General features: G+C 47.0%; 1 protein-coding gene across 2 annotated transcripts; it reads left to right on the forward strand.

Moving 5' to 3' along the window:
* Nucleotides 1–840: 840 nt before the first annotated feature.
* Nucleotides 841–12,786, forward strand: DLL4 (delta like canonical Notch ligand 4). 2 transcript variants are annotated; one of them, XM_051620724.1, is made up of 11 exons: nt 843–1,425; nt 1,563–1,826; nt 2,282–2,339; nt 3,042–3,311; nt 4,359–4,419; nt 4,528–4,658; nt 5,969–6,138; nt 7,210–7,429; nt 7,886–8,594; nt 9,362–9,470; nt 10,892–12,786. In XM_051620724.1, exons 1-11 carry the CDS (start codon nt 1,372–1,374, stop codon nt 10,895–10,897), a joined length of 2,052 nt encoding a protein of 683 aa, XP_051476684.1. In that variant the 5' UTR covers nt 843–1,371; the 3' UTR covers nt 10,898–12,786. The 2 variants fall into 2 exon arrangements, with proteins under 2 accessions (XP_051476683.1, XP_051476684.1); XM_051620723.1 differs by lacking the exon at nt 10,892–12,786 and having other exon boundaries at nt 841–1,425; nt 9,362–10,869.
* Nucleotides 12,787–23,314: the final 10,528 nt, after the last annotated feature.

Consider the following 23,314-nt stretch of genomic DNA (forward strand, 5'->3'; position numbering starts at 1 on the left):
TGTGCTTGGCTTTAATGAGGGACACGCGACCCAACAATGAGCGCAGGCTGCAATCAGGCCAAGGGCTTTACTGGCACACGCCAGACCGCAGCCCGGCACCGGCCATGCCAAGCAGCTTGACACTGCCCGAGGCCCCCCGCAGCCCCCGCTCCTGCCTCTCTCGCCTGCAAGCGCCTAAGTCTCCCTCCTTCCCGTGTTTTCGGGGGACCGGGACTGCAGCGGAAAAGCCGGGCTCAGTCCCCGCCGCAGCCAGCCTCGGCCACCTGGCTTCCGCGCTCCTTTGCCGCCGATTTTCGGAAAAGCGGCCTGCAGATCCCCGCCGTGCCCGCCACCCCCCGCCCCGCTTGCCCCTTTCCTCGGGCGGGTTTCGCCGTTAGCCGGGGTCAGAAGGAAGGGTGGCGGCGGCCGCCGGTGCGGCGGGTCCGGGCTAACCCGCAGCCAGCTGTTCGCCCCGCGGGCGGCGGCGGGGCCGTCCCGGGTGCCCGCCCGTCGGGCAAGCACCGTTTTACTTTTACTTTCCACCTGGGGGCAGCCCTCGCCGGGGGGTGGGGGGCAGGTCCTGCGGCTGCCCCAACCCCGCCGCTCCGGGGCCAGGGCGGGCGGGGGGACGGAAGACACATAGTGATCGGAGGGTAAAGAAGCAAACTAACTAAATAACGACAGAAAGTGGCTTTTAAACATTTCGTCCTCTATTGTTCGGCCGCCCTGGAAAGCTGCTCTGTGGAGAGGCGTCTGATCTTGGAGGGAACTCTCCCAGGGCGAGCGCCGTAAATATCTCAACAGATGCTTGGCTGGTTCGTAATCAGCTCGGCTCCGCGGCGGGCAGCGCGGCAGCGGCGGCAGCAGGGTATTAATTCTGGATACGAGGGCTCTCCGCAACATTTGGTTCTTTTTTCCAGAAAGGAAAGATGGAAAAGGGGAGGGATCGGCCGTGAGTCTGACTGACAGTTTACATAATGAGCTTGTGAGGATGCGAGGCAAGTATATAAACAGCTCGAAGGGAAGCAAGTTTTCCATTTACTGGGCGCTGTAGCACCGGGTGAAGGAGGAGCGGTTCCACACTGAGCACTCCCCTCCGCGTCTCTCACCAAACCTCCCCGGCTTTGGAGTTTATAAAGGCGACGACAGCGACCAGAGGTCGGCGGTTGGCTGCAGGATTAATTGCCAGAAGCGAACGGATCGACACCTGGATTTAACCTTCCTGTTTCTGCTGGTGCTCGAGGAATATCTGGAAGAGCAGGTTGCTGCAGGAAAATCGTCGTGACGCCTCTCTTTTCTCCCTCGACCGAGAAGCGCTCGCTTGGACCATTTGAGGAATACAGGAGGAAAAAACTAAACCCACTAAGAACTGGAGGCTTGAATAACACAAGGATGACAGCCTTGCGCATCTTTGGCTTGACGTTTCTCTTAATGATTTTGCAGCAGGTAATGGCACATCGGAAAATAAAAATAATAAAAATAAAGGGTTTACGAAATGTAAAGTGGGTGATGGAAGCAAGTGTGCATGGCAAAGCCGGGGTAAGGTCTGATTTGGCTATTTTGTGTGTCTCCCCTTTGTGCAGAGGGTATCCGGCTCTGGCGTCTTCCAGCTGGAGCTGCACGAATTCGTGAATAGCCACGGGTCTCTGGCCAGCGGGAAGCCCTGCTACCCCCACTGCAGGACCTTCTTTCGCGTTTGTTTGAAGCATTTTCAGGCAGTGGTCTCTCCGGGCTCCTGCACTTTCGGCAGCATCATCACCCCGGTTCTGGGAATAAACTCCTTCAGCATCAAGGATACAGAGAGATTTGACAGCCCCATTAAGTTGCCCTTTAACTTCACGTGGCCGGTGAGATTCCACTTTAAACCCGATCGCGATGGTGGGGCAGGAGGGCGGCAAGGGAAGGCTAATCGCAGCGCGCTGCTAATCTGTAATGTAAACAAACTACTTTCGCCTTTTAGACTTTATTTCCAGAACTTCCTTTAAAGGTAATTTTCAAAAAGCTAAAAGGCAAAACCCCAAACAAACAAACCAACCAACCAAAAGAAAAAAGGCGATCAGAAAGCGCATCCAGCCAAGAAGCACTTGGGCTAATAAATGTTATGAAGAGAAATAAAAGCGAGGGTTGGGGGGTGAGGGCTGTGGATCCGCGGTCTGTAGGAGGGAGAGACGGGAGAACGCGCCGCGGCTGCTCCCGGCGGCTCAGGCGGGTGCCGGGCAGGGCCGGGGGGGTTCCGGGGGGTTCCGGGGGGCTCCGGGGCGCTGGGGCGAGGTGGGGCTGACGCTGTTTCTCCCGTCCGCAGGGAACCTTCTCGCTGATCATCCAGGCCTGGCACGCGCCCGCCAACTACCTGCCCGAAGGTGACTGCGGCCGCGCGCGCCGGCAGGGGGCACCCGCGTGGCGGCAGCGCCCCCCCTGCCCCCCCCGTCCCCCCCCCCCGTGTCCCCGTGTCCCCGTCCCGAAAGGGTTAAGCGGCCGCCCCGGCTCAGCTGTTTACACCATCACTGCAGGGCCGGCGTTATCCCGGCATCAGGAGCCGGTCCCCAACGATATCCATCAGGGGCCGCTTTGATTCTGCCCTGGCCTAATCTCCAACACAATTGCGTTTCCTCCGGGTTATTTTTGGCGTGGGAAAGCGAGGCGGGCTGCGGTGAGAAAGCCGGGAGGCTGCCAGCGAGCCCCGGCCGCCTTTTCCTGTATTTTACACCTTGCTCGAATTCCGCCCTTTGGAAAGGAATAATGGCTTTGGGATGTTTTTCTGAGCGGAGAGGAAAAGGATATTTCACGGCAGCCCTGGTTTTCAAAGGCCCCTCCGCTGAGCCCCCCCTCGGCTGGAGTTGGCGCTCCGGCCCTGCACACCCCGCTGGGCACCTGTGTACGCGGGGCACGCCCTTACACACACACACATACCTACATATGTATCTATGCACACACAGAGGCGAGCAGGGGGGTACCCCGCTTCGCTGCCCTCCGGCGGGGCCCGAACGGCGGGTGGTTTTGGCGTCGGGGGACGTCGCGGGCGGTGTCCGGCGGTCCCTGACGCGGGCTCCGTTCTCCCTCAGGCTCACGGCCGCCGTCGGAGGAGTGGCTCATCAGCCAGGTGTCGATCCAGCGGTCGCTGTCGGTGGGCGAGGGCTGGTCGCAGGACGTGCAGAACAGCCCCTTGACCCAGCTGCGTTACTCCTACCGCGTGGTCTGCAGCGAGAACTACTACGGCGAGAGCTGCTCCCGCCTCTGCAAGCGCCGCGACGACCGCTTCGGGCACTACGTCTGTGAAGCGGATGGTAGCCTGGCCTGCCTGCCCGGCTGGACGGGCGAGTACTGCACCGAGCGTAAGTGCCCGCCGGGGCGGCAAGGGAAGTGCGAAGGAGGGGGTAAAGGGATAATGCTGCCCTCCTCGCCCCCCGGGGCTTTAGTGGGCGTCGGTGAAGCTCCCGGAGGCCTCCGTGCATTAAGAGGCATGAGCCGCTCCGGCCTCCCCAGGCCCTGGGCTGCACCCGCGGGGCGGTACCGCGGGGTGAGGGTGCCCTGGAGGCCTCAGGGAAAGTGCCAGCCCCGCGGCAGCAGGGAACCTGCTTGTCCAAGGGACCCGGGACCCAAAAACGTGTCCCCTTGTCCAGTTCTGCCAGATGATCTGGCCCTGGCTGTAGCTATCCTTGCGGCCGGTCCTTAAAACACGGTGGCTTCAACAACGCTTTGCTGTTCCAAAGCATCGTGCGGGGTAACCGGGCAGGCACCCTGGGCCATGTCATTATGCTGACCTTCCCACTCCCTGCCCAGAGAGACAAAGCAAGCCCCACGCTGGGGACTTTGCCCCCGTTGGCTGCAACTCCCGGTGCTGTGCTTCACCTCTGCGAGCATTAGCAGCAAAGGAAAAGCTAGCAGGGAAAGGATCTTGGCGGATATCCCTGAATCGGCAATATCTATTCCCAAGTTAAAGTGCTAGCAGCTTGCCCACACAAATGCTTCCACACTTCCTGCTGCCAGAGGAGAGGAGACAGGTGTGGTGTAGAAGTGGGAATCTTTACTGTGGGCATAGGGTTCCCATTTGTTTTTTTCCATCTTTCATTCCCACAAGTCAAAGATGCCTCCCCTTGCTCCTTTTCTAGCAAGAGTTGCAGGAGTTCATGTTTGTTGTATAAACTGAAAAACTAAAGGACAACTTGTCAAATGTTGGCTCTCCTTGTTCACTTCCTCCTGCCCCAGAACTCCCCATACTGAGAATTTTTAAAATAAAGCTTTAGAAGTGCAAAGCCAGTTTTCAAAAAAAAAAAAAAAATTTTTTTTTTTAAAAGCTGGCATTTCCCCTTTAAAAGTGTGTTCTGTGCTGCCATGTGTATTTATCTAAACATTTCTGCTTTTTTATGTTCTCTTTGTAGCCATCTGTCTGTCTGGATGTACTGAACAAAACGGATACTGCAACAAGCCTGGAGAGTGCCTGTAAGTAGATGGCAATTGCAATCTGAACTTCAGTTAAAATGTCACCTTGTAACAGAAACTGAAACTATTTTCCATGTCATGAATGTTTTAATTTGACTTTTCTTGTAGCTGTCGCCCCGGCTGGCAAGGCCGCTACTGTGATGAATGCATTCCCCACATAGGCTGCCGCCACGGGACTTGTAGAACACAATGGCAGTGCATATGTGATGAGGGATGGGGTGGCCTCTTCTGTGATCAAGGTTAGTTCTGAAGGTTGTGCTTGTGGCTCTAGATTGGGCGTTCCTCAGTACTGGACTAAGGAATCTGACCCATGGGATCTGGCGTTATATTTCCACAAGGTACATGTTAATGGGTGTTGAGTTTGTACCATGGGTGTCTTACATACCAGTATTTGTAGTAATTTTGGTTGAAAACAAGCAAACCTTTTTGGTACCTGCAGTTTTTATCCTGGAAAAAAACCCACAACAGTCACCTGGATGCCTGTTGAACAGGCAAGTTTTTTTGCCTGTTCAAGCTAAGTTTAACTTAACTCCCTATACAACTATAACAAGTTATTAAACAGTTTCCAGTAGCAGTAAACACCATCATTTAGGCCTTCCTTATTTTGCATACAAGGAAGTTAACTCATGTGACAAGTCTGGAGCATGAGAGAAAAATCATGTAAGCAAGAATGAAAAGTACAGGTTCCATTTTAAGGTACACCAGACCACTTCCACCTATTCAACCCACTGAATCACTGAACCGTAGCCAGCTGAGCAGTCATGTCCTCAAGGCCATATATGCACTGCTGGCACTGAGATCATTAAGTGCTCAAAGCAAGCTGTGTTTTCAAGACAGTTATAGGATTAAGATGGCGAAGTCGGAATTAAGCAGGGAAAGTAAAGTTGCAGATTTTTTTCTGCTTGTAGTTATCTATTAACCAGTTGCATTCAAATTACTCTATGGTATTTATTGAGCTAATAAAGATTTTCTACTTATGTCCTATGAACTAGTGTGCTTAACCTCTGTCTCAAATTTAAAGGGGGAAAAAAAAAGACCATCCAGCTTGGCGGATAATTTAGACAGTTTAAACTACTAACATTCATATCAAGAGAGTATGGTAAATAAACAATAAAAACTTCATAGTGTTTGTTTAAATCTCCAGGCAAAACCATCTTTTATTTCCTTCACTCCCCACAATGTGCCTCAGAGCACACTTTTTCAAGATGGGTCTTGCTGTGTGAGTGAGGTGTGACTCGTTGTGCACAAAGTGTCTCGAATGCCCTGGCTTGCTTTTCAGAGAACACACACTTAGGAAGCGTGTTTTCCAACTTGGCATCTACATCCTATTGCAGCTAATGGGTTTATGCACACAAAAGAGGCAGAGTGTACCAAAACACAGAGAAAGTTAAAATTTTGCTGTGTTTCTCAAAATTCAGAGCCCATGGATTACAGTGATGGAAACACGTTATGGAAAATTCTGTCTTTTTTATTGACAAAAGTGTTTTTGTTTGAATGTCTTTTCCCAGCTGTCAAAAGACATTTTCTCTAACTCCTGGTATCTTTGCAGATCTGAACTACTGCACTCACCACAGGCCCTGCAAAAACGGAGCAACTTGCATGAACACTGGCCAGGGCAGCTACACGTGTGCGTGCAGACCTGGCTTCACCGGTGTCGACTGCGAACATGAGATCAGCGAGTGTGACAGCAACCCCTGCAGGAACGGCGGTAGCTGCGCGGTGAGGGCATTTCAAATGTGAAGTCTTTGTGTGAAGCCAGCCCTGGTATTCCTTTTCAGATATGGTTCTGTAACAGCATAATGGGAATTTGATAGTACACAGGTGCATTACTGAGGCTCACAACTATCATACTGAACCCTTCCCGAGAGGTGTCAGGGGAGGAAGTCTGTTACAGGAGGAGATGTATCACCTAGATTAGAACTAGTCAACTGATCCTTTGGTTTCTGTGGCAGCCATTATGAGAGACTGGCAAGATCCAAGGTTGGTGAGGGAGTAGATCTGTAAAAAATAAGCTTCTCAAACCAAGAAATGTGCCAAGTCTGTTTTTTAATAGCAAATAAAAGAAAACTTTGGCTTTCTGCTGTGGGCGTGACACTAGTCAGACAGTATGAGGGCAATCAGCTGAAGCACTTTCTGTGAAACAGGCTTCTGCATTCTTCATTTCCTGCAGTCTAGTGTTTCAGTGTGTTTTCAGACCCAGTCAATGATTGATTCTGCATGTTGATAAAGCTAGATTGATTATAGATATCAAATGTAGTCTGATGCATGTTTAAAGCTAATAGTGCAAGACTCTAGCTCTCGTCTTCCAAGGCCTTAGATTTTTTCTTCTTGGAAAGACCAGACAGTTTTGTTTTGATCAAAGTGGTGGGACTTACCTATGGCAAAGCAATATCAGCCCATGTAAAGAAAAAAAGGACACTCATTCCAAGGATAAATGGCCTGATCACAGCTGTGTAGGTTGACACGCCATTCTGCCTGGGGAGGACTTCAGGGATTCCATTGGGCAGTAGTGGTGTCAGTAATGTTTTTGCCTAGTTGCCTGTAGGCTTCCTACAACTGCACCTGCCCTGCTTGTCGAGCTGTATGGTTACTCCTAAGTGCCAAGTATGGTTGATTCACAGCTCTGTCCCTTGCAGTCCAGCCAGCAGTTATTTACTCCCCAAATGTCACTTTTGCCACATCAGAGTGTGGATGAGAGGGACAGAACAGCAGTCACCGCTGACCAGAAGCATGCAAGCAGCTATTATTTGGCAGCATCAAGTAACAGTGGCCTAATGTTGTGTTTTGCAGGATATGGAGAATGGTTATCACTGCCTGTGCCCCCCTGGCTACTATGGCTCTCACTGTGAGCACAGTGCGTTGACTTGCGTGGATTCTCCGTGCTTTAATGGTGGCACATGCTTGGAAAAAGAGCAAGGAGCCAGCTACACTTGTGTTTGCCCTTTTGGCTTCACAGGGTCGAACTGTGAAAAAAAAGTAGACAGGTGCACAAGCAACCCGTGTGCAAATGGTGAGTCTTTTTATAAAAAAGATCTCGTGTCTCTGACTTGTTTGTGCTTTTCAGTGCAGAAGTGATAGAAATCCAATCTGACCTCTACTCTTCCCCCTCCCACCCTGCATTCCACATCTACCCTAATTTGGGTCTCTTGTTGGGGGAGGAGGCTTTCACTGGCATTTGCTATGCAACAAAACAATGCACAAGGTTTATCATGTGATGGAGAAGATGGCAGAATTTAGTAAATTAAATTAACTATTATATATTTAGAAGGGGCATGTTTTTAAGGCATGGTGATGCAATTAGCTAAATTAGAGGAAACCTTTAGATGCACGGTTGTTTTGGAAAATAACCTCCCTCTTCTTGAGACAGTATAAAATGCTAACTGGGGAGAAGTTTATGTTTCTGAGTGAAGTGTGTTGTAGACTAATTTTCTTTATTTTGCTTGTTTTGTGTTTTTTTTTTTCTCAGATGGTAATTGCTTTTACCTTGGTCAGATTCGCGTGTGTCGTTGTCGGGCTGGTTTCTCTGGTCAGAAATGTGAGATAAACATCAATGATTGTGCCAGAAACCCATGTTCCAATGGGGGAACTTGTCACGACCTGATCAACGATTACACCTGCACGTGCTTGCCAGGCTACAGTGGTAGGAACTGTGACATCAAAACCAGAGATGAATGTGCTTCTGGGCCATGTGAGAATGGAGGCACATGCTACAGCGGACTTTATAGTGCCAACTTTGTCTGCTACTGTCCTTCTGGCTTCATGGGCAACCGTTGTGAATTGCCAGTTTATTCAGTGCCCGTTACACTTCCTCCTAAACCAGTTCCCTGGATTGCTATATCCATGGGGGTGGGGCTGGTGGCTTTGCTCATACTGTTCTGCATGATAGCAATGGTCATCAGGCAGATGAGGATGCACCCAGAGCAGGACTTGGAGACAATGAACAACCTGTCTGACTTCCAGAAGGACAATCTCATTCCAGCTTCCCAGCTCAAAAACACCAATAAAAATAAAGACCTCGAAGTGGACTGTGGGCTGGAGAAATTAAACTACAAACCCAAGAATCATAAACTGGACTACAATCTGGTAAAAGACCTGACAAGTAGAGGGACCCAGGAAGATAAATATTACAAAAGTGAAAAGTGTTTAGGAGAGAAGTCTCCCCTCCGACTACACAGGTGAGAATGCCTTCCTCCTTCTAGTCTTTCTTAAGGCTCCTCATCTTCATGCCAGTTTAGAAGCAGATGATAAAATATGGGGAAAAAAGAAACCTCAAGGAGATAAATCTTCAAAACAAACCAGAGCAAAGCCAGGAATCTTCATACCTGGAGCGTGCGTGTCACGGCCAAGTGCTGTCCCCAGTTAAATTGCATGTGTTGAGCAGGGTGCTGCTAATATGGGTGCTGTGAAGGGGAGCAGGACTGGCTAGGTCAGTGGTGGGAGTAAAAACTGCCATTCTTTCCTCAATACATTTTTGAGGAACAACAGTTCAGGTGTGTAGTGAGTAGAAAAATAAGTACTTCACTTATTAAAAAGACAAAATTATCTGCTTACTGAGAAGAATGATAGAGTAGAAGTAATTACTGTTTTTTATATATAAAAAAAAGGCAGGTGTTCACTGGCTTATCAGTGAATAATGGCACTTCTGATATGTGTACTGAAAGTCTTGTCTGGGGTATGCCTGTGGCTGTTTCACTGAGGGATTTGATGAGCATGCTGTTAGGTTAGCCATGGCAGAAGCATGGGAAGATAGTAGCTATTTCATACTTCGGCTTTTTTAGTATGTTGTCCTGCCATCATACAGAACACCTGAAACTTCATCTTCTGCACTTCCTTCCCGCACCTTCACAGCTATCTCATTCCACCCCTCCATATTCATGGTAGGTTTTGAGAGTTAGGTTTCTTAGCAGTCAACTAATGTACTTTTCTCTCTGTCCTGCATTAGTGAAAAGCCAGAATGTAGGATATCAGCGATATGCTCTCCGAGGGATTCGATGTACCAGTCCGTCTTTGTGATAACAGAGGAGAGGAATGAGTGCATCATAGCCACAGAGGTAAGTACACACACAGGTGGACAGGCATAAATTCACAAAGTGAAGGGGTAAGTTATCCTTTAGAATTGCATCTGAGAAGTTTATTCTATTTCCAGGGATGCTTCCCAGCTTTCGCCTCCTCTTCTGTGGCCCACACAGAACATACAGTGGGGAAAATAAATTAGCAGCTCTGGTTTTATTCAACCAGAAATTTTAAGCTTAGATAAGTCAGCAGGAGATAAAAGCATAGAACATCAGCCCATAAAAATTCAGTACATTGTAGGATTATTTTCTCTTAAATAGTTAGTCAGCAAAAATAGGAGTTGTAATAATGCACAGGCCCATTGATGTAAACCCACGTTTTTTCCCATTATTACAACGGATAATCTGTGTTCTGGAGAAACAGGCAAAACCACAGTTTTCCAGGAGAAGATGGAAGGTAGCTGAATGTGTAAGTGTATAGGTGTAACAGCCATTTAGGAAATATGTCATAAGACTGTGATAATTTTAACCTCTTGGCATTTAAGCTCCAGCTATATATTCTCTAACCTAAGTTAATGCTGTTATTGATAAATATGTCTGGATTTTGATGTTATTTTGGAAAGCCAGAGGACAGATACAGGAAAAAGGAAGGGCCTAGCATTGAACTTGGAAGTCTTTAAAAAGCAGCTATGGAGGAACCAACCAGTTTTGGGGAATTACTGACCCTTTGGAAAAAGACTCAATGAAAATTAAAGGCAGTTTGACATTAACCAATACCTGCCTTCTTCAGCATAGCCATCTGTATGACTGTTTTCAGACACCAGGAAAGAGAAGCTTGCTGTGCCACACAGCAGGGATCTGTGGAGTCAGATCTGCAGGATTCTTTCTGCCTTACCAGGGTGGATATCAGTTTTCCTCTTGAAGGCAAGCTGGAACACAAGTCAACCAACAATATTAAAAGTTTAAGACTAAGTGAAAGGATTATCAAAGATACAAATGACAGCTAGATGCTTCATTCCCATTAACTGACCTAAATACTGTATCTTACTTTGAAGATCTTGCTCACCAAAGCTAGAATCCCAGATTTACATCAGGCATCTTGAGAATTATTTTTATTTTCAGAACGACAGCTCCTGAAACCTCTCTCCACATCACTCAGGCTTAATGCTTCTGCACACGAGCTATTTAACTATACCATCTGATTTTTACAGAGAACTAATGCTAAGCACCCAGATTTATAAGTATTCTTTCCCTCAGTCCAGGCAGAGAGGCTACTCATCATACAGACAACTTTTTTTGCTGGTGACTCTCTGTCTCTGGACCCAGCCAAAACCACTGAACGCCGATAGTTACACTGCAGAAATGTCTGGCCCAGATTGCTTTGGATTGACGTACTTGAAGTCCAGTTTGTTAGTTCTGCACACCCTTCTCATTCCTGGTATTATTTTATATCTTGACAGGTATAAGACTGAAGATCAGCCCATTTGCACCTCAGATTTGGTAATGCCAGTAGATGGACGTTCCTGCTGCATTGTTTACAATTCAGAACTGGATCGGACTGTTTTTAATTACATGCAACTTGCTGCTCTCAGGCGGAGGATGGAACTGGGTGAACTGGACAGACTGTGAATTTACTGAAAGATGCAATACACCTTTGTGTTCTTACTGCCCTTGTTTGAAGTTTGATACCAGAAATCTCATTGGCTATGGAAGAGGGGAGGCAGAGGGGAAGAGAGAGGGGTTTAAAATGTTGTTGTTTTAATTTGTTTTTAAAAGATACTGAGGCCAGTTCCTCATGGACAGACCCCTGGCTTTCCAGAACTCTGGTTATGGGAGGTGCCGGTAGATGAGGAGGCACTTAACTATCACAGATGTTGCCGTGGAAGGTGTGAAGAAAGACACATTGCTATGCTGGTAATGGATACAGTATAAACGAGGTCTCAGTGTTTTTTTCTGGGTTTAAAAGTGCCTAAAATGTGTCAAGAGAATCTAACAAGCCCAAACAGAGACTTGACTGCTCTTTTTGCAGTTACCTGAACAGTATTGGGTAGGGATGGTTGATACTTCCTGCTACACACCTATTTGCATCTCCTCTCTCCTGCTGCATGGACTGGAGATGGTGTAAGGGATGAGAGGAGGAAGGAAAGAGGAATACCAAATTTACATGTAATCTCATTTGGTGATGCTTTGGAGATCTGATTGACTCAAGCCACAAGATAGGACAGGATTTTTGTGGATTTAAACATTCAAGAAGGAAAATTTGTAATAAAGAATGTGTCCTGCCTCTTCCCCGTTGATAAGGAGGAGGTGTGATCCCAGCTCTGTTTAAAGCCTTACAAATGCGTTTGAAATCAATCAGCTCCTAGAACCTTTACATGCTGAGCTGTCTCAGCTGTTTTCATGCCCTTTGCACTACCAGTGATTGTGAATAGACATGACTTTTTTCTTCTCCTTCCTCATTCCCCCTCCCCCCCCCCCCCCGCCTTATTTTAACACAAATTTGGGGGTTTATGTCGTGTTTCTGAATTAGGTGCCACCTTCTACTGCAAAATAGTCTCAAAATTGCAGCTGTTACTTTCTGAAGGAGAAGGAGCAGTGTGCCCCCCCTCCCCCCCCATTTTTCCATCTGGTTGCTAAACTTCATCCTTCATCCTGGTTCCAAATGCCCAATAGCGAAGCACCCACTGAGATGCCCTCTGCCAAGACAGGTGGAGATTAGAGTTAGAAGGTTCTAGGCTTGTCCTGTTTCTTTCATACCTACCGACTGCCACACGGAAGAGGGGGAGCCTGCCCCAGGAAACCAGAGATGTGGAGAAGCTCTTTTCTTATATACATATTTACAGCAATAATGTCGGACACCCCAGTGGAAAGTGCTGTGACACTAATGAGACCGTGGGGTGGGGCAGAATGAGGAGGGAGGAAACAAGATCTCTTTGATGAAACCTGGACCATGCTCTGTCGGACAGCGACGTTCCTGCCCTTGTAAATCCTGTTGTTGGACTAGCCCATTTACTGCCTTGAACTGTGCAGACAAGACCCCTTCATAATGTCCACTACTGACCTTCTGCTCTGACCACATAGGACCATTTTGAAGATGACCTTCAGAAATCAATAATATGGGTTTTAGTTTGTCTGTTTGTAGTTTATTTTGAAGACTAGTATTTCAGTAATTTAAAAAAAATCAGAAGCACTGAACTTTCTACGTTTTATAACATTATTTTGTATATAATGTATATTTATAATCAAAACAGAAATGTAAATATGTTTATTACTTCTCATGTAATGTTTTTAATGTGATGACAAAGTTTGAATTTTATTTTTTTTTTCAAGCAATGAAAATACTTTCCTGCTACCATGAAGTTTACTGTGGTTTGTCCTTTTAGGCTTCGGGTTCCATGATTCTGTGACAGGAAAGGTTACCTGAAGCCCCAAAAGTCAGCTTGTCTGCCTGCTTCCTGCAGTCAACCCTGCATTTACATTTTGCACAACAACCGCTGTCAGCTGCTTTTATAACAGTTAACAGATGTCAACAAAGTTGTTCAGCTGTTTCTGACAGAAAAATTATACATATTTACATTGTGATATTATATAATATTTAAATATACACGTATTCTCTAACTATGGAGTGGGACTGAACTGTCAGGAAAGTTACTTTTATTAACACTTCATTCTTCCTGATAATTTGTGGCAGGGAAGATTCAGATTTAATACCATTGAAAAGTGGCTTAATAAATGTGCTGCCTTTGGGTTCACTTACAGAACAAGATATTATTACTATTTTTTAAAATCCTATTTCTTGAAATACTTTTCAGTAAAACCCTAATCTTGCCCTGCTCATGTTACTCTTGCACAGCATCTGCATCTACACATGCAAGATTGTATCCTTGTTTGTTGGATTGCAATGGGTAAAAATTGTCTTTACTTGTGGGATTAGGAGGCATTTCAGGCTTTCTCCTCCTGTGTTCCCTGGGCTACACCAGCAGCCATGTCCTCCCAGGGCATCACAGTCATTAGCCTCCAGAGCCGTTTTGAAGGACGTTCCCCTCCAAAAAAGTGTAAAAAGCACACTTGTATAAAACAATCCCAGCAGGTTCAGTAGCCTTTGAAGCACACAGAGCTACAGACAATTAAACCTCTCACTAGATCAGCTAGGTGCAATACAGCCAGTGTCTGAATGCACAAAAGCAAAAACTGTAAGAACAGGAAACCACTGCTGCTCTGTTTTAAAAACAGACTTTTTTTATTGATGTTGTTGACAAAATGCCAAAAAAAGCATCTTGGTGTTGGATGCCTTCCCTATCTCTCTCCAAAATAAAATCTAACCAAAATTTGCTAGTTTTTTTTTTAAAGAAATACAAAACAGAAACCTCACTGGTGTGGTTATTTTTACTTTGTCATTAAAATACTGCAACTAATGGTTTATAAGGGTCCCTCTGCATGTATTATTAAGGTTACATGAATACTATTTACTTTGGCTGGTTTTGATTCTCCCTCTTCAGTTCTTTTCTTAGCAAAAATTAACTTTCAAATCCCAGCCAATTTCCCTGGCTACCATTAAAATAAATTTAAGATGAAACTCAGAAATAAAAACCACCTCCCCCTCCCCAAACATTCACCCTGTAGAGCAAATTATGAAAAACAAGCCATTGACAAAAAGCCGAGCAGATGCTCCCTGCTTGCAGTCCTTCCTCGGCAATGTGAAATAAACCCAACAGATGCCTCTCTTAATTGAGCACATGGATTACATACACACATGCACTCTGTCCTGCTTAAAACACACACAGAAATCAAACAGGAAAATAGCCAGAGAACTCTTCCCAAAGCCTAGGCAAGCAGGAATGCTAAGACCAAAAAAGACTCGGCTCTTCCTGCTCAAAACGAGACAGGAAACTCTATCTGTGGACAGAAGGGAGTTAAAACCCATTAAAACCTGTGGACCTGATTATGTAGATCCCACAGGGTAAAGCAGGTACAACACATGCCTTTGTGTATCCACACAGGAGAGAGGAAAGAAAAAAACTCATCAGCTTACAAGGAAATCTGTGAATATTTACTGAAGGCAGAACTGCACTATGCAGCTACCAGAATAGATCACAGGTCCTACACAGGAAAAACAGGAATGGTGGTGCCTGCTTCCACACAGGAGGAGATGGAAAGAGTATGTGAATCTGTGCACGTGTGCACATCCCCAAGTCCTTGCCAAAGAAACTACAAGCATATTAGTCAAACACATAATGCGACCTGGATTTAACCCACATCTTCGGCCAGAAAGTTCCTTACTGAGGGCTGCTGTAGCCTGACCCCCCCAAGTGAGTCTGTCTCAGAGCCACAGTGTATGGACTCACTAGGAGGAGCTCTGAGATCCTTCTGGGCTGTAAAAGCTCAACCTGAATTTCAAAGATTCCTCTTGAGGACCACAGATGATGCCAGGACCATACATGTCCTGACAAATAATGCCTTTTCTCTTAACAAGCTTATAGAGTTCTCAGACCCAACTATACAAATAACTTCTCTCAGCATGATTTGCACCTACTGTGGCAAGATGATGGATTTGGCTTGAGGACTGCACCTAAACTTGCCTTTCACTTTTAAAAGGCTGCACAAACTCACTTAAAAGCAATGTGATACAACAACAGTTTCAAGAATGGAACTCCTGATTCTGAGAGACTCTGGTGTTTCCTTGTATCTGCACCTGATAGAAACTGTTTCCCAGCCCATTTGCCTTTGCCTGACAGCAAAGGCAAATAGAATGATTCACATCTGGAGAGAACATAACCCTGGATGTTATGTGACCTGCATAACACTCATTGCTTTATCTCTTCCACATACCATAAATAGCAATGGACTTGCCGCTTACATAGGTAGCAATGTAGTACATAACTACCACAGAAAGGCCTAATACTTCTCCATTTCTTCTGTGATTATCATGTCTTTCCTTCTGCCAATCAAGATGGAGACAGTGCTCAGGCTCCACTTATCCCTGCAGCCAACTTACCTTGCAGGTTGCTCTGCATGAGGACCAGGTCATTCCGAGGAAGAGTTCCAAGGTGCAAAACAGCACCTTGTTCACAGTAATGTTTTGCAAATACAGAGATAAATGAGGAAAACATGCAGTCTGAGGAGAGGCTGTTTGGTGATGAGATTTTTATCTGTGCTTTATGACTTATTTGTTGAGCTGTTACTTGCTTCACAGCAGTTTTGTTGATTATGTTTTTCACAAACTGCCTAGAAGGTCACAGAGGCACCATGTTTGTTTTTATACATTAAATTAATCCAACTCGTATTTAACATCCAAACAGATCTGCTAAGAGTTAGGTTTTCAGCTGGAGATGCCATCACCAGACAGAACAATATTCAACCATTCCTGGCACCAGGCAAAAGCTCTGACAACCCCTGTACTTGAACACATGGCTCCCATGATGGTTTGTGAGCAGGGTGAAAATTCCTGGTGCAAATATGAAGCACGGTGCATTTGAAATTCCTTTTCTATTAAAACTGTTTGTTCTGGTTTGGTTTGGTGGGTTTTTCGATAGCAGGGGAAGGGCCACAGGAGTGGCTCTGGTAAGAAGCTGAGAAGCTCCCACTGCTCCACAACCAGCCAATTAACATACAAAAGAACAGCTATAACACCTGAGCAGAGAGGCACTTGTGGGGAGAAGGATTGTGCTGGGGAGGAGAGCAGTGTGGGGGAAGGAGAGCGGTGCTGGTGGTTGGTGAGGAAGAAGGTGTCCAAGCAGAAGTTTCCCTGTAACCCATGGCAAGATGGCAGCTGTCCCCCTGCACTCATGGAGGAACGTGGTGGAACATTCCCTGAAGGCGCAAGGGGGGGGTGAACTTGGCCAGTGGACTTGGATTTTGTGGCCAGAGGATTTGCTGCCTGTGGACTCTGATTATGCAGCTGTGGAAGACCCCGGTGCCACGGGAAGTGGCTGTTCCTGAAGCAGCCCCTGACTCTGTGGGAAGCCCAGGCTGGAGCAGCTCCTGACCTCGTGGGAAGGACTCACGAAGGAGAGGTTCGTGGAGGACTCTCTCCCATGGGAGGGACCCCATGGGGAAGCAGGGAAGGACTGTGAGGATCCTTCTTCCTGAGGAGGAAGGAGCAGCAGGAACCACCAGCCTGTGAACTGACTCTAAACCCCATCCCCTGTCCCCCTGTGCCCCTGGGGGGAAGGAGGGAGAGAAACTGGGAACAAAGTGATTTGGGCCCTGGAAGAAGGGAGGGGTGGGGTAACATATGCAAACCCTGCTCTGTGTCTTGTCTGTGTCTGTGTGTGTGTGATTAGTGTGAAATGAAATTATTCTTTTTCCCCAAGTTGAGTCTGTTTTGCCCTGGACCTTAATCGGTGAAGAACCCTCCTTGTCCTTTGGCTCGACCCATGAGCTTTGTCCTCCTCATCCCAGTGCAGGGGGGGAGTTGAGTGAGCAGCCATGGGGCTGTTTCTTTGTTGTTGTGTTGGGCCCAAACCACAACACTGTTTAATATTTGCCTTTTATTTTCTGCTTTGGCAGAAAATGCCAAAGCATTGCCAAAGCATTTTTGTTTCTGCCTATAAACTCATTTGTTCTCTGGAAGATTTTCAGCAAAAAAACACAGGATGATCTGAACAAAATGCATTTTTTGGGGGAAAAAACCTCACACAGGATAGAAGTGTAATAATTACAAAAGAAATGCCTCTCTTTCAATGCAGCCCACCAGTTCCTGGTATTAGTTTAATCAGTATCTTCTCCTCCTCTCACATCTCCTTATAGTGCAGAGGCTCTTTTCTTCCTCCAGACCCCTTCCCTTAATGAGGATGGCACTGATTTTCACTGATTCATGGTATTTGCATTTGTCAGAAGTTTCTTAGGAGGAGATTTTTTAAGTTCTCCAAAACTCTAGATACAATTCACAATGCGTGGGCAGGTTTCTGGAGACAGAGTTCACTTACATCCTAGGAACAGGTAGAAATGCCCACAAGCTTATAATTATAAAAAGCTCCTTTTTCCTGGGGACGGCATGGTTAGAAAGCCCTTACATCAGATACACATTCTTCGTAGGTGGGGAGGAAGAATTTCCTTGCTATTCTGGCAGTTGCTTCACAATCTGCTCTCAGGCACCTTCAGCAGACACAGGTTCATCTCACCTCACTGCAGCCATCCAAGCGTGAAGCGTCTCGTTTAAGCCAACCATGAGGCTTATTTAGGGTTCATGGAGAAAAGCAGACCCTTCCAGTTATCCCCTGGAGAGGCACCTGAAATAACTGGGAGCGGAGGGTGACTCTTGGAAGTTTCATTAACTGAAACCTGACAACCACCTTTAAGACAGGTCGGGCTGTGCAAGAGTGATCCTTAGGGTGAACCTGAGGAGCAGGCAACAGCTTCCCTGAAGGGAGCAGGATGTGGATGGTTAACCCCTACCTGTCCTTGGAAGGCCTCCCCTTCGAAGGCTGCCTGTTCCCCTTTCCTGACATGCAAGATGGAGTTGGTAGCACTAACGTGACTCAGAAGGATGTTGTGAGGACTCATTCATATCCTTCAGACTCCTCGTGGCTGAGGAAGTGCCAACAAGCCTTTACCGGTCCCCTCTTATTGTTGAAACAGCCACTCAGTGTAAACAGCACCTGGGCAAGCCAGGAGCAGCGCGCAGGAGGCCGACCTCGCTCCCGCCGCCTCTCCCGCAGCAGAGGGACGCCCGCCTGGAGCTGGAGCCCAATCCAGCCACGTTGTGCTGCCATCACCGCTTCCTGTTTGTTACCTCACAACACCGTTTCCTGCTTCCTGCCTGATTACGACCCTGCCAACTGTTTTTCCCAAGCCTGACCGGCTTCCCAGCACCCTCCTTTTTGGCTCACACAATCATACACTCATTGGCACTGGCCTGGTGGCAGGGGTGCTGCTGGCTGCCCTGTAAAGCACAGCCCACTCCCCCCACCTGCCCCTTCCCTCCTCCTGCCCACTTGGGTGCCCAGCCCTAGGCTAGAGAAGTGGTTCTCACGCATCCCACAAAGTGGGAGAGGAAGCAGTGAGGTGCTGGTGACTCCCAGGGTTTGATGGTGAGCACGAGCAAGGCAGCGAGGTGCCTGCAAGGCATCTGAGTGGGGTGGATGCAGAAGGTGGTGATCTGAGGGACTCACAGAGTCCATCTCTTCAGGCATCCTGTATGTCACAGAGCTTCCCGTTCACTCAGCAGTGAACATGGCGCTGACCTTGATAAGCAAATGCTGAGGGAAAGCACTTTAAGGCACCGAAGAATAGGGGATTAACGTGATCCCCACTAGCTAGTCTCAGTGGCTCATCACCATCATGGTAGATACTCTTCCACTTACATAGCTGAATTTGCTTTCAGCACCCAGCCGCTTCTGGGTATGTCTTTCTCTACTCTATTTGGAGCCTCTTTGTGTGTGGTATTTTCTCTGTGCACCTATAATAAAGTGATGTTCCCAGCCCTGTTTCAGTACCTGAGGCAGCTGAGCCCTTTAAGTTTCTCACTGAACATCAGAGCCTCTAACACTGAGGTGAGCTCCTTGGCTTAAGTGGGAAGAACAACTTCTACTACTCTCTACACTCTTGTTTAAGCACCCAAGGTGCTTAAAGGATCCCTTTCCACAACCCCTGGAGGACTGCTGTCTTCTCGCCAGTTGCCTGACAGTGTATCTGAAGTCCTAACAGGATCCTGGAGATCTCTCAGAGACAGGGAGCAGCCTACAGGCTGGCAGAAAGCAAACACTCCGCACATCTGATTTTAAAGGGATGGGGGGCAGGGACATTTGGGAGAATAACCTGCATTTAATACCAGTTCACACTAAGGCACAGAGGAGCCTCTTTGGATCTGTTACATAGCTCTGTTACAAGCTGAATTGCCTTTACCTGCTCTCCTGCAATTATAGCAGCAATGACCTGTCACAGACAGATTAAGTGAATCCTCTTTGTGTGCAGAACCCAGTTCAGAGCCCAGCCTAGCTAATACCAGTTACCTACTGTGTCAGGTCACCACCTTTCAGTTATGAAGAAAAATAGCCTTTGCAGACATACACCAGAGGCACGTGCCCATTTAAGCTTAGCAGGATGCTAAGCTTAAACCATGAGCTGGCACTTTATTTCCTCACATCTCATATGCAGTAGGCAAAAAAAGCCCCTCCATCCTTCCTTTGCCTGTCCTGTCTATTTAACCTGTAAGTTATTTGAAGAAGGAGCTGTTCTTTGCTGTAGCTTTCATAATATTCAGGTGCTTCTGAGACACAGCACAGGAAAGATCCTGGACATCAAAGGGACAATAACTGATCTGAAAAAAAAAAAAAAAAATCCCTAGCTGACCCTGACCCTAAATGAATGTGACATATGTGTGCTTTGAACTACCTCTTTTCTTACTAAAACACATGGAAGTAAGACTGTATCACTATTAGTGGTCTGATTGCAGAACAATGTTTATGGCTGTTCTATTTGAGCACTGCTGTCTATTTGAGCACTGCTGTCAGAAATCTGAGCAGGCAATGGTAGCAGAGCATTTTCTGTACATTAATCTCATTACGGACTGTTCCACCATGAGTAACTGTGGGGCACACTGCTTGGAAGAGGCTGGAGAGGAACAGATCATACCATACACATCCAAACTGGCAGCTTGTGGGAGTGTGAGCTCTGGTGTTGAAGGAGCTCTTCACCCTGCAGCAGCTATTGAACTCACAGTTTGTCTTTAGAAAGTACGTTCATCTGTGCCAGGGCAGGGAGAGCAGCAGGAAAAGGGAGCAAGTATTTGCACCAGTTCCATAAGCCTCTCCCGCACATGAGCTCACGCAGTCTCGCAGTCCCTCGGCATCCCTGCCCAACACTGCTTGGCCAGTAGAGGTCTGTAGAGTAGTTGCAGCCTGAGGCTGCAGCTCTCGGGCTTCGAAGCTCAGGGTAGGTGGCAGAATCCGCCTGCCTGTCACAAGAGGAACCTTAACTGAGAAGGGGTGAAGGGTCTCTTGTAACCGAAAACACAGCAGTGCTGTCACTGTGCTCTCCTCTTAGTGGGAAACAGGGTAGCGGGGCCGACAGAGAGTGACACGCCCCGAGCTGCACAGCCGCAGGCATTTCTGTTGCTGCAAGCAAAGTTTGTTGCCAGAGGGCTGGCTTATGAACATCAGGACTACAGGTGCATCATCACATGGTCACAGGCTTGCTTGCCTGGCCAAAGCGCTTTTTAGAATTGGAAGGTTTTGCGCGACTCTGGGAGCGCAATGGCAAGGTCGCAAGTGACCCTGTTAAATAGCAAGTCTCTATTGCCAAGGGACACAAACTGAAGCATTGGACTTACAGCAAGAGGGTGTGTGGCACTGAAACCCCCACCATGGTGCAGACAAGGGATCAGAATGGACCCATGCAGCCAATGGGAGGCAACTCAAACATTTTCAATGAGACTGAAAACTCCTGGCCTCACCCAAAGCTGTGAGATGAAACAAAATCTTTGAGAAACCCATAGGGATTGGGGAATTTATGCCACGTCTACTTGCCTGGCAGGTGAGACACACACATTTCCCATTCACAACTACTGCCTTTAGGGAAGGGTTAAGCTGTGCTTTCACTGACATTTTCCTCTGGGGCCATGGTGACTGCTCAGGGGATGAGAGAACATATACTTCAGTGCCGTTAAACACTTCCAAGTCTTTTGAATAAGCCTGTAAGGAATTCACCCTTCAGCTCGTAATTAAGTGTATTATATCTTTATTACTAGTGTACCTTGGGGGTCCAACAGGCCACTGTCACTGCCACAGGACTCACGCTCTCCAAATCATGATCAATGCCATACAGAGACAGCAGGGTCTTCTGCATAGCTCCTACTGTAATTCTCCAAGCACAAGGCTAGGCTTGGCACATTATCAGCTCTCTATTTCTAACATTCACTTAAAAATTTATCTCCCATATATGATGTTCATGGAGTAAAGGGAGACACTGTATTTCCCAGCTATGATTTACCATAGACACAGTGCAACAAATAGGTACTTCTTGGAGTGCACTCCAAGGTTGGAGCAAGGAAAGTGGATGAGATGTGCAGCAGAAGGGTTTGTTGTTGTTGGTTTTATTTTGTTTTGTTTTCATTTTTAAAAATACCTCCTTATTCCGTGCATCCTCTTCAAATTCCAGGTCAGCAGATGATGTTGAAGAATGCCCATGAAGGATTAACCTTTATACTCTTTGGACCACAGAGGAGCTCACTTTTGATCTCTTTAAACCTACCCACTCACACTTTCTTGCAGAGAAATTTCTACTAGCTCAGGATGACATTCCTGCCAGACTTTGAATGTCATCATATGGAGATCTGCTCCCACACAGAAGGGTGCAGAAAAGATGATGTGCTAATGAGCTACCTTCTTATCCCTGCTGTCAGTTCACTGACTTTCCCTCCTCCTCCTCTTCCCATCCCCTGAACTGCAAATGTAATTGCTTTGCAGCAGCATTGCAAAGAGCCCAGTCCATCTGCAATCCTGGAATCCCTCCAGAGGGCAAAGTCTTGGCTTTGTGCTTCAAATTATCTTGTCTTTTCTCTAGAGAAGAAGGAAGAAAATACCAACCAGGGCACTGATGCAGTCAGACTGAGCAGCTGAAATGAGGCCAGCATCCCTTCTGCCATCGGACTATCCAGGCTATCCTCCTGCCAGCACTCAGCAGGCCAGGACAAGCCTGTTGCCACCATGTCACTAGAACTGTTACTCTGCTTGGCTGTGCCACTTGTGCCTGAGCCTGCTCTCCTCATGCCTTTCTCAATACATTACCTAGCACCCAGCAAGCACTATAGTATCTAAGACAGAATGCATAGCCCAACACTTAACTCATCTCCCATGTTCCACAAGGAATTTCTGCATGCACAGGGCTTGGGTGCAGGCAACCAGGGTACTCCATACTGGTTGCCACTTAACCTTGGGCAAGCCACTTTCCCCAACCACTCTTCCTAGGTGTAAAGTGGGACTCATACCTACTCATCTGCTTCCAAGAGGGATAGTTAGACTCAATTAGCCAGCGTAAGAAGAGTTCTGCGTGTTACTAGAGGACACTGATGCAATATCTGAGCCTGCTCAGGCAGGAAGTATGCAATGAATACAGCAAGGCCAACACTCTGGTTCTGTGGTGCTTGTGGTCTGCTGAAGGCATAAAATCATTTCAGGTGTCACAGTTATCAGCATCCTCTTTTAACGTCATCTGTCCACACGCAGATTAGAGCTTGCTGAGAGGCCAATGGTTCTGCTTAGGGCCCTCAGAAATGGATGAGGAGAATAAGGGATCAACAGAGGGGAAAAAAAAAACAAACAACAAAGGAGTGAGAACCCTGCATGGGAAGATAAGCAATTTGCCTGCTCAGTTTTCTTAGAGGATCCATAAGTACAACATTTAACAAATAATAGTATGTAAGTAGTTTGCACATACCAGGGAAAAGCTTTGTCAATACAAACTTGACAAAAAACAATGATACTTTCAAACTGTGTTGTTGCTCAGCTCCCTTGTTTATTAAACCCATGCCAAACTTTTTTAGCTTTTTCAATTAAAAGGGTCCAACTGAGAGCTCAATGCTGCTTTCTGCCCTGCCATTGTTTCTCAGTTTCCCATTTATAGTTGCTTTTTTATTAGCCTGGTCACTCGGTGTGAAATTACTCGTTTTCAAATCAAGTGCACTAGGTTCTCAGCAAACTGCACAGAAAAACTGGGGTATTCAGGCTGTAACTATTTTGATCTGATGTCTTTCGGGAAAAGGCACTCATAGCCACCAACTGGCCTTCCCACATGGATTTCTCCCACATTAGGGCTCTTTACTGCTCATGCTCAGTCATCTAATGCAACCTTTGCTACACGTATCACCAATACTTTAACGTGCCACAGTGAGCCTTCCACTCAGGTACCGAGTCCTCTCACCTCACAGTGCATGTCAGGATGAG

The sequence above is a fragment of the Apus apus genome, chromosome 5 (assembly GCF_020740795.1).
Source record: "Apus apus isolate bApuApu2 chromosome 5, bApuApu2.pri.cur, whole genome shotgun sequence".
Lineage (NCBI taxonomy): Eukaryota > Metazoa > Chordata > Aves > Apodiformes > Apodidae > Apus > Apus apus.

What these genes read in the sequence shown, in the direction of transcription:
- DLL4 (XM_051620723.1), top strand. Translation starts at nt 1,372, where the DNA reads ATGACAGCCTTGCGCATCTTTGGCTTGACGTTTCTCTTAATGATTTTG. An exon ending in TCTTAATGATTTTGCAGCAG is followed by an intron (nt 1,426 to 1,562) that starts GTAATGGCACAT and finishes CCCTTTGTGCAG; the next exon opens with AGGGTATCCGGCTCTGGCGT. An exon ending in CGCCAACTACCTGCCCGAAG is followed by an intron (nt 2,340 to 3,041) that starts GTGACTGCGGCC and finishes GTTCTCCCTCAG; the next exon opens with GCTCACGGCCGCCGTCGGAG.